This window comes from Suillus clintonianus (genome assembly GCF_016758775.1).
Source record: "Suillus clintonianus strain FC179 chromosome Unknown DEU56scaffold_193, whole genome shotgun sequence".
Lineage (NCBI taxonomy): Eukaryota > Fungi > Basidiomycota > Agaricomycetes > Boletales > Suillaceae > Suillus > Suillus clintonianus.
In genome coordinates, this window is record NW_024539417.1 from 47527 (window position 1) to 57879 (window position 10353).

Below are 10353 nucleotides of genomic sequence, written 5' to 3' on the forward strand. Positions count from 1 at the left end.
CTACTTGCGAGCGGCACACTTCTTAAGGATGCGCGCTTCCCTCTTGTCAAGTGCGAGGGTGGCCTCGAAGATCATGCTATACGCTTGCATGAGCTTTGCATGCACCTGGCGCATCTCATGCAACTCCTCCAGGTCCTCCGCATCCTCAACATCATCCTCCACTGCTATCTTCTTCCCCTTCCCAGTCGCAACTGAACGACGCCTAGCAGTACTCCCCATCTCACCATCAGATACCTCGATTGGATCCCACACCTGACGTTCCGGAGAAGAAACGGTACGCCGGATAGGGCCAGGTGCGGACAAATGAGATCCACTAGCCACCGGAGGCGTCGACGCAACAGAGGGACCCTGTTTCGCAGACGCTTTTCCGAAAGACGAGTACTCGCACTTGGTCCTCGCAACCTTGCAAGGATCGCACTGCTGGCCCCGCGAACCACTGCAAAGCTTGTCACGCTTCCTGCAATTGGCACAGGGAAGAACGTGGTCGACCTTAGGTCCTGGGGCGATCGCACGACCACCAAGCTTCTGCAACTCGCATCGTCAGCCAAACACATCTCCGTTGCGCAAGACACTGAACAACGACGTACTGGTTCCTGCGGCTCATCGGCCTCAGACGGAACTACCTCTGGAGATTTCTTCGTCTTCCCAGCTCCCTTACCAGCCGCCTTACGTGGACGCTTGGTAGAAGTCGCTACCTTGGTACTCGCAACCTCAGGCTCTCCATCCGCATCCTCCTCACCAGCACTAGCGTTGCCCAAAACCACATCCATCTTCTCCTGGTCGTCCTGCATCTTCTCGGTCAACTGACACTCGTGCATTGCATATGTCAGATTCCCGCTCTTGACCAAGGCGGTATCGGCTGCGGACAATGAGAACTGTAGCCCACGCTTCTGCGCGGCAGCAAAGCATGTGCTAAACGAAGCCTACGCGCCAGTCAATGCGAATCAATAAGGAAAGCAACAGGTACTCACGGACAACTCATCCCATTGCCTATTCCAATCCCGCTTCTCCTCCATCAACTCTGGTTGATCGTCCGGAACGACCTTCATAGTCACGTCCAACTTCGCAACAAGGGACGCGAATTCCTTCCGCAAACGTGCAGACTCGTCATCCACTGGAGGTTTGTTGATGAAGACGAAGGGAGGCATGGTAGAGGATGGGAAGAAAGAGAAAGAAAAATGGAAAGGAAGATGGTTATAGGGAACGAGAAAACTGCGTGCGCAATGTGTTAACAACGGAACCCTTGTTCCGGGTCGAAGCACCAAAGTCCGCAACTCCGATCACCGGCATCCGCATTCTTTTCATTTACCGTTCCGACACACCCGGTCACGTGACTTATCCGTGGACGTCCCTTGCTAAGTCCACATTCCACGCATGCTGCTGACCAGGGATGGTCAGTGTTTGAGTCTCCCGCAGGTGTAGGAGACGATCTGGCTGCAGCCCCGTACAGCACCATTTCCCCTTACTGGACGAAGTCACGCATACCTTCCACAGGCCGTTGCGGACCATCACACGAGGTTGCGGAATCCATGCACTCATCGCATCGCAACGCACTATCCGTCCATGTCCTGTCTGCGTCCGTCCGTCCTCACTGGTGCGTTCTCATCCTTAGTTAGTCATTCCTAACCGTTCGCAGGGCCAGTTACATATCAGTTCCCATGCACGAGGTCGCATAGTGCTACTTACATATTATCCCCCTCCGACTTCGCGTACATATGCATTCGCTTATACAGTTCCGGTTTCTTACGGACTCTGTTATATACTACGTTGCGGACTGGTATCCATCACTTTCCTACATTCCCTCTCTGGTTGTGTGTTGCGGAGTCACTAGCTTAGTCTTACCTTGTCCTTCCTTGCTTGAGCAATCACTTGTTTGCCTTCTCATCCCGTGCGAACGCTCGCATCGCCATTGACAGTTGACTATTGCTAGTCCTAGTTGAGTTCCTTGCAAGGCGGTTTCTGCACGTCTTCGCATATACCTGGTACCTAGTTCGCTCTACCCGATTACCTGTTCCGATACCTGGTACCCTACCCGTTTCGCATACCTGGTACCCTCTAGACATTCACTCGCATCTCTGCATCTGCATACCTCGCATCTCTGCATCTGCATACCTCGCATCTCCGCATCTGCATACCTCGCATCTCCACATACCTTGCATCTCCGCGCATTCTCGCATCTCCGCATCTCCTTGCATACACAGCCGTTCTGTCTTCAGCGCATCACTTCCTTCTTCACTGTTCCCCTCGCTCATACTTGAGGAACTGCTCTCAGAGCTATCCCCTTGGGTCGACTACTATTCTCGCACCCAGCAGGATCGGTACGCTATCACTATAGCGGACTTCTACGATTTCTCCCACACCGCCATATCCTAGACCTTCTCCCTTGACTCCTGTTGTGAATCTTCCCAACCTTCCTTTGCAACAGTCGACAGGCAATTTTCTGAGTCCTTGGCAGCAACCTTATAATTCAGATATTTCGCCTTCACCTAAAGATTCCTCTCATTTTTCCAGTGGTCCAGGGTACCTTTTCCGTGACACGCAGCCCCGGAAGCCAACACTGTTTTTTCCCGCACACGGAGACGCAAATGGTGTAAGTTTTGTTTGTATTGATACTATTAGATGTTACATGTATTCACAGCCCTACTACAGGGTGCATATATGCATGATACTGATCAAATTATGGTTGTATAGGGTGCATATATGCATGATGCCCATCACTTACATCTTCGCAGCAACGAATCCGAACATTAGAGAAGGAGAACTTGGAATTACGAACAGAATGCAACACCATACAGTAAGTATTGACTGCGACGATAGGATACTAACACTAATCCACGATAGGAATGCATTTAATACTCTCGCCAATTGTGTGGGCTTGCGAAATGCCGACGCAAAATTTTTTACCCCGCCCGCCGGGCCCGATGCAATGACTGGAATGACCCATACCCAATCTCTACCTGAGCGGCCTCCTCCTCTGGACCGTAATGACTATGACACCAAGTTCTGGGACTTTGATGAATGGAAAAAATGGTCCAACAGCGCCGAGGGACGCGGATCAATCAAAACTCGTGGCTCTGCCCCTTTCCTGGAAGACGGTCATGGAGATGCTCTCACATCAGCTAGTGTTGATGCGATCCGTCGCACGATGCGTCGCCTATTCGAGATGATGGCCTCAAAGGACATCGCACCACCATCGTGGGGACGCCTATCCGAACATGCATACCTTCTCTTTCACATCGGTGTTGGTACGACTCACCCTGAGCTGAGGCTGTGCTCGAACGATTGGAAGGCAAACATCAGGAAAACCCTCCCACACAAAGCTAGACAAAGATATGCAAAATTATGCAAACTTGAATAAAAAGACAATAATATTACAAGCTATAGATAAGGTTGATGATTTCTCGCTAAACTTCAACATTCTTTAATGAAGTTACAATGTGCTATCTAACCGTCACAAATGTATGCCTATCAATGTAAGAATTAACATAAAAAGTGTCACATTGCTCGAGGACTTCGCTACTGGTCCATTGACGAGGTGCGACAGGTCCGAACTTTGGAATGAGATGGACACTTCGGTGGATGTTTGTGACGGGTATGATGCTCGCAACTCTCTCACCCGATTGCACGAAGCGGCTGATTTTGAACATTCCATGGTTCGAATCAGCTGTAGGAGGAAACCGAGTGAACCACTCTACATAGGCGAGATGTTTGGGAGGCTGGATTGCGGTAGGGAACATCATTGTAACAGCACTCTGCGGGATTGAGAATATTACGCGAATCTGACCCACACGGTAGCCTGTTGAAAATTCATCATTTGACTGCCTAGCATCCTCGGGAATCAAAAACTGACCTTCAATACCTGCAGAACGGCCAGTCCCATCATTAATAAGCACAGTATCAAATCGTGCTGGGACATCAGCGCCTTTTTGACTGGTGGTCACACGGCGAGGTTTGACATGCGCGCTGTCCACTGTGACACATGGGTCACCATGTCCCTGTGCACCATCAGATCGCCATTTGATTATATGATACACAGGAAGTGTGCGGAATGGAAGGTGGATAGCAGCAGCAAGGTCCTCGAGGCGGCGACGAGTGGTGGCTTCGTGTGGATGATGCAGCTGTGCAACATATCTTGCAAGCGCCTCACGGAAGTACGTGGCCCCATACTCCGTGATTAACTTCTGAATTGGCACAGCTTTCATGCTAGGATGCTTCGTTAATGTTTGAACCCGGTCGAAAGACAGGTTTGCTGGACGAGGTTGGTGTCGAATGGGATTGCCGTGGAGGCGCCACATGACATGTCTCTCATGTCGAGCGATCTTCTCTTTGCGTTCAAGCCACTGAGTCATTTGAACAAACTCATCTTTGTGGTTTGTTGCACGATATGCATCTTTGGCCAAGTCGATGTGGAGGCGCTCAGTATATTCTGTATTGTAATTGTCAGTTGTGCCAAAAGTCTGGATCATCGACATATAGTGGCGGCCTGCATGGAGCTTTGGAAGATTAAAATTGTTTCGTATTCCAAGGTCGACGAAGATCTGCTTGTTGTTGTGAAAAAGATCGAGAGCTTCTGTGAGGAGAGTCAATGTTTCGGAGCTGTGGCAAGGATACTGCGCCAAGTACAGGAAGTCAAGTAGACCTCTGACGGCACGTATGAGACGGCTTGGGGCAAGACGGTTGGGGAGTCGGATGTCGATGATGATCCCAAGTAGAAAACGGCATATCTGACTATGCTCCGTACCACTGATTTGTGAGAGGCTAGTGATACCTTTCATAAATAGACGGATATGGTGATTTGGGGGGAGCCTTCGACATCTTCCATCAATCTCAGCTGCTCCGAATGCCTCGGCCAGCCAACCAAGGAGATGCTTGATAAGACCCTGGTATAATTGGTGAAGCACATCTGGTGTAACGGCTTGGAAGATGTTGGTATAGGGTAGGGGCTCCCAGAACGGATGTATAATGGGCTTGATTCCGGCTTCGCGGCATGCATGTACAAATGCGAGATCTCCGTTATCAATCGCAGCCAATGCATTGAGGACAGCGTCAAGGTTGCGCATCTCGAAAGGTGCGGCATTGCTTCCGAGTTCGGCTGGTGGTATGTCACATTTGGGACATTCCGTGGTTTTGACTCCTGTAACCAAGACTTGCTCAGGATAGTCACCAACGAAGCAAGCAAATAAGGGATGACTGTGACGCAGGATACCATTGCCACTCTTCATGACAATACCATCTAAGCCAGCTTCCTCCAGTGGTGCTAAGACACGGCCCATGCAGGCATGATACAGATTTGCAATGGTTCGGCGTCGTGAAGCCTGGTTGGTGATGTGCTCGAGACGGGTAGTAGGAAGATAAGCGAGAAGAATATGGGCACGGCGAGATGGCTTTCGGCGGATTTCCTTTGGAATGTTGCCAATAGTAAGGTAGACTGGGTAAGCCGTTTTATTTCGGAACATTGTTACTTGAGTCTTGTCACTCGAAATAATAATTGGAATGATGGTAGCACCCGGTTTGCGCTGATCAAGCTTTTTCTATTTAATGTCAGTTATTTTCGATGAGCAGAAGTCCCCAAAATGCGAACTTACCTGAGTATCCCACCACCATTTACCAGTATGCATATCATGGAATAATCGGACAGTTTGTTCCTCATCTGCATAGTGGCGTTCCGGTGCAAAGATTAGAAAATCGGCAAAATCTGGGTCACCATACAGAGCCTTAACACATTCGATAACGTCCCTATAAAAAAACGTCGAAAGCCTCGCCTGCGACGACAATTTGTTCACGCCTGAACTTTGGGCGACCAGGAAGCTGCTTGTCGATGATCTTATTTAATTCCCTTGAGTTCTTGTAAGAAAGACCAAGCTTTTCATGGACCTGTCAACAAAGATAGACACATTACCCACAGCTCGAAGGTGATATTAATACCATTCACTGACTTCACTGATACCAAGCAAGTCCGAAAATGCGGTTGAAGTTGGGCCACGTAATTTAGCCCATCGTGCAATTTCCCAATCCACTCGAGAGGCGAAGGGGGCATATGGATTTGCAGTGTCATTGATAACAGTAGTGTATGCAGCGTTTGCATTGCATATGTCAGCTTGCGGAATGGGGTGCCCTGCTCGAGCATCAGGGTATTGCACAATAGTGATTGCATCTTCCTGAAGCACGCGTTGCTCAATCTGCTGACGCAAATCACGATTGTGGCTATTCATCTCTGTGCTGTCTTCTTCGGCAGTTTCCGAGTTGGTCCTCTAAATCCCTTCCAGTTACGAGGGGTTCCCATTCGGCATCATCGAGGCCAGGTACGACATCATCCTCGGAGTCCGAGCTGTCACTATTCTCACTGCTGTTAGCATACCATTCCATGTCACCGGGCCATTGGATTTCATCTTCCTCGTAAGTACCAAAAAAGTCTCCTCCATTCGCAGGTGCTTGATCATCAGCTTCGATTTCTGAGTCCGCAAGATCATCTGAAGGAGTTGGTATTGGAGAGTGGACATTTGAGCGTGATGCAGCGAGCACAGCCATGCAGCATCGATTCTTGGTTTTAGCTAAGTGTTGACTTAAACCAGTGGCCGAAAAAGTCGTATAACATCCTGTGCATTGGACCATAATGGTACGAGGGAATGTTCACTAATACTAGATGCTATCTCCTCTATGTCATTTTTCAGGCTCCGATACCGGATATCAATAATACATTGCCAAAGTTCCAGGGTAAGATTCGCACAATAAGATGGACAGCTCACCAGCCTCGTCTCCTGTTAAATCAAATAGTCCGCCTTTATCTCCTGCTCGAATGAGCAGTCCCACTGTTCTGTCTTCTCCTGACTGCCCTAGTCCGACTCTCTGTAATTCAAGCCAACGATCAGGCTCTTCAATTACGATGAATACAGATTTACATGCCTCATATCTAAGCCTTTCAGAGGATGGCAAACCTACGCCTTCTGAAGCGAAAGAGAGCACATTTGTTACACATGACAAAACATCAAAGTCTCGGACATCAAGGAAACATTTTCCATACCCCCCCAATCCAGCTCCATTGGAGCTTCGTTATGCAGCTCGGATGATAAAGTCCAAATTCCAACCAGAATTCTCGTTGGAAGCAACACAGAAGGTATGCCATATTTACTTCTAGACATTGATAACTCATTGATGTGGTCTGAAAGTTTCAAGAACAGTTGGAGAGCGGCCTTTCTCAAATGACGACTGCAACCTTGTACAAAGGATACAAGGCCAAGCTCGCAAGTCGCGAGGTTGCGCGCCAACGCATGGTGTTGGCGACGTGGGAAATTGACGAGGCTGCACAGTATGAAGAATTCCTCATTGCCATCTATGGTGAAAACGAACAACGGTTCAAGATGGCGGATGGGGAATTGCACGGCTTTAGGAGGATTTTTTCACAGCGTGGGCAGGCGGAACTTGAGGATGATAGAAAATATCTTCAAGCTGTCTTTGAAGACGAATGCGAGATCCTCCGCGTCGCTAGTGCCCAAACTGACCAGGTTGCAACCCTCCTCAATTCACGTGTTAAACATGCATTTTTGAAACCTGCTGCGGCATTTCCTCTTCACCCTAATGGTGGACTCTCCTGCATCGGCACTAGGGAACCCTCTGAACACTCAGATCCAGATTTGAGTGATGGGTCTTACGCAGACCTGCCCCCAGATGATTCGGATCATGACTCTGAGGATTCAGGTGAAGGCGCAGGCTCTAGGTTGTCAGCTGACTGATAGTCGCCCTTTCAGCGGTATGGGAAATCCTCCTTTCAAGTATTACCATTCAACTCATCGCAAGTTGCAGGCTCCCTTTTACCACTCCAATCGCTCTTCTTGTCTTATGTTCAATATCTGTTTCTCGTGATCATTATTGATGTGGAGGTATCTATTACTTCATGGCGATTTGTGAATTTTTGTATGCACTTACGATGTTGTAGACACCTGTCAAATGCATGTGTTGTTCCACTCTTGCTCGTCTTATCACCTGAAACAAGAATTAACATGATATCTATGATGGCATCAATACAATACATATTAATTGGCGTATGGAAGGCTCGGTTGATTTTTGCCATATATGTCGTCGTTTGAACGCTCCATATATGTAGTCGTTTAAACAGTCCATATAAGTCATTGATTCTTGCATGTTCCGGCATCTGTGGCTACTTGTATTACCCAATTGCAACTGTAAGGCCGCTTACCCGCCAAGCCCATAGACTCGAGGCTTCAAATCGATCTGTAATCAGCTGCAAACGTGAACGCCCCAGTTTAATCGCCCAACTGATATGCTCATCGTGAGTCAATTCAGTTTTTGCCTCCATTCCCCATCTGTCATTGTACGTGAAATAGTCGTGCTCAGTCTTACACTACTGATAGCAGCATATCACTCTTCTCATGATTAGGACCGCTAGGTATCGGATCGCGATTATATGACCACTGGCTCGGCTCTATTCTATTGAGTCTTCATTATGATCAGGATTCTACATGTTTCTGGCACGTTATGCCAGCTCTCTCGCCGTGATCTCGCATCTCCTTGTTTCCTACTGCCAGTATTTGCTTCCAGCAAAGTATGCCGCCGGATGACAATGAATATCCACACTTCCCTGGCCAGCTTCAAGACAGGTTCTCGTTGTCAGACTATGCAGATAGAAATCCGAATTAAACGGTGGTACCCAAGCCAGTAATACACTAGTCGCTTGTTGACAGATCAACTTGAAGCAGATGATGAGGGGGACCCACTTTCAAGGTTCCTCCGTATGACCGACCCACAATATGCAACGACTACAAGTAGTCTAAAATCGCTAACGTCCGAGATGGATGCTCCACCCCCCACGCCATCGTCTAGCACACTTGAACCACTTGACGCTGGTGATGGTGTCTATCCATATGCAACAACTAATAGTCTACAATTGCTCACGCCCGAGATGGATGCTCCACCCCCCGCGCCGTCATCTAGCACCAGCAAACCACTTGATGCCGGTGATGACGTCTACCCTGTAATCCCTTACTCCGCCCAACTCGACTCTTTATACAACCCCCAGTTCCCCAGATGCTGGCAGGGTCGTCACAGCATCCTGAGAGAAATCATCGCCCTCGACCCTCCTTCACGCCATATTTCATACCTGAACCCAGGGTCCTTCGGCCACCTGAGCCAACAGCTCCGATGGCTGCCCTCGCTATCCCATCCACGATTGCTGCCCCTGTTGCTTCACGGCCAAGCACACTGGTCCCTTTGTCACTCAAGTTTGTTGCTATGCAGCCAGGAATTACTGCTAGCGGAGTTGCACCAGCGGCCCCTGCCATCTTTCCTGGTCCTGCTGCTGTGCAGCCAACTACACCAGCCCTCATTAACGTCAATTCCCTTGTCAAAAAACAGATCCTCAATTCTGCAAAAAGAAGAATCTTACGATTCTTCTTGACGGCATCTGCAATGGCCGGTACTGATGGTGAGAGGGCGGCGCTTGTTTCTCGCGATTTCAGAGTCGTCATGCCAGGTATGAATGGTACGTGTTTACATATAATTTGCGGAGTTGAATACTGATTCATTGTAGTTACAATCCGAACGACAAGTAGTGAACGTCAGCAGGTGACAGCCGCCTGGAACGGCTGTTTTCGGAAGCTATTGGACATGGTACGGAGTTGTCTCGCCTTGGGCTACACTTTCTACCCCCCGCTAGAGTCCAATCTCCAACCAGTCCAATTTCGGGGTCGTGTCATAACCGCATTGATTAACGACACGTAACCCGTTGGCCTTCATGAATAGGTTTACGGTCGACGCAGTACGTTCAATTTTCTTCTAAATACCAAATTGTGATCTTTTTTCAGAGCGGGCATGTCACCATACTTGACGGGGTTCTCGACAATCCCCTGATTTTTCATGTTGCCGTTCAATTCATATGGTGTAGCGACCTCGGTATCTCACAATTCCTCTCCACCTCGGCGTTACATCGACATCAACAACTCAACTACGCCTTTGGTGCTATTGGTGCAGCTGTGAAATTAGCGCTGCGGGAGCAGATTCCCCATCCACCAGTCATCCTGCCATTCACGCAACACGAAGGGAGTGAGACATTCGAGGACATTGTGCGCTACATTGGCAACATGGACGGTGTCCAGAGAATTGCGTTCGACTATCGGAAATCTCATATGTTAAGCATTGGGGACTCGCAGGTTCGATCGACTAATGTATTAGCTCAACTCGACATGATGATGATGGCTGGGGTGCAGTAGATATCGCATTACTTTTTAGCTTAGTTTGTACATGATCACGTCTATTGTACTATCATACTATGGACCCGTTCCGCAACCTTTTTTTCTGTGTGTTTTGTTCGCTTTTGTGCGTTTTGTTCGTGTCTGTGCA

At 48.7% G+C, this 10353-nt stretch overlaps 4 protein-coding genes across 4 annotated transcripts; 2 read left to right on the forward strand and 2 right to left on the reverse strand.

Moving 5' to 3' along the window:
- On the reverse strand, positions 1 to 1148 carry DEU56DRAFT_762178 (uncharacterized protein; the record flags this gene model as incomplete). Its single annotated transcript, XM_041350647.1, has 3 exons — positions 1 to 525; positions 588 to 923; positions 972 to 1148. The coding sequence occupies 3 exons, from the start codon at positions 1146 to 1148 to the stop codon at positions 1 to 3; spliced, it is 1038 nt and encodes a 345-aa protein (XP_041201019.1).
- Positions 1149 to 1563: 415 nt separating this feature from the next.
- On the forward strand, positions 1564 to 3358 carry DEU56DRAFT_762179 (uncharacterized protein; the record flags this gene model as incomplete). The annotated part of the gene is made up of 7 exons (XM_041350648.1): positions 1564 to 1594; positions 1937 to 2048; positions 2202 to 2318; positions 2512 to 2590; positions 2639 to 2650; positions 2733 to 2794; positions 2842 to 3358. 7 exons carry the CDS (start codon positions 1564 to 1566, stop codon positions 3356 to 3358), a joined length of 930 nt encoding a protein of 309 aa, XP_041201020.1.
- A 15-nt stretch (positions 3359 to 3373) lies between these two features.
- DEU56DRAFT_975164 (uncharacterized protein) lies at positions 3374 to 7040 on the reverse strand (the record flags this gene model as incomplete). The annotated part of the gene is given in 7 exon segments (XM_041359573.1): positions 3374 to 3796; positions 3851 to 5531; positions 5586 to 5714; positions 5749 to 5874; positions 5937 to 6251; positions 6271 to 6470; positions 6980 to 7040. The coding sequence occupies 7 exon segments, from the start codon at positions 7038 to 7040 to the stop codon at positions 3441 to 3443; spliced, it is 2868 nt and encodes a 955-aa protein (XP_041201021.1). The 3' UTR covers positions 3374 to 3440.
- A 1709-nt stretch (positions 7041 to 8749) lies between these two features.
- On the forward strand, positions 8750 to 10163 carry DEU56DRAFT_762182 (uncharacterized protein; the record flags this gene model as incomplete). The annotated part of the gene is made up of 5 exons (XM_041350649.1): positions 8750 to 8989; positions 9043 to 9496; positions 9545 to 9731; positions 9757 to 9772; positions 9819 to 10163. Coding segments are annotated over 5 exons (1242 nt in total), but the record flags the coding sequence as incomplete, so codon positions are not given.
- Between the last annotated feature and the right edge of the window lie 190 nt (positions 10164 to 10353).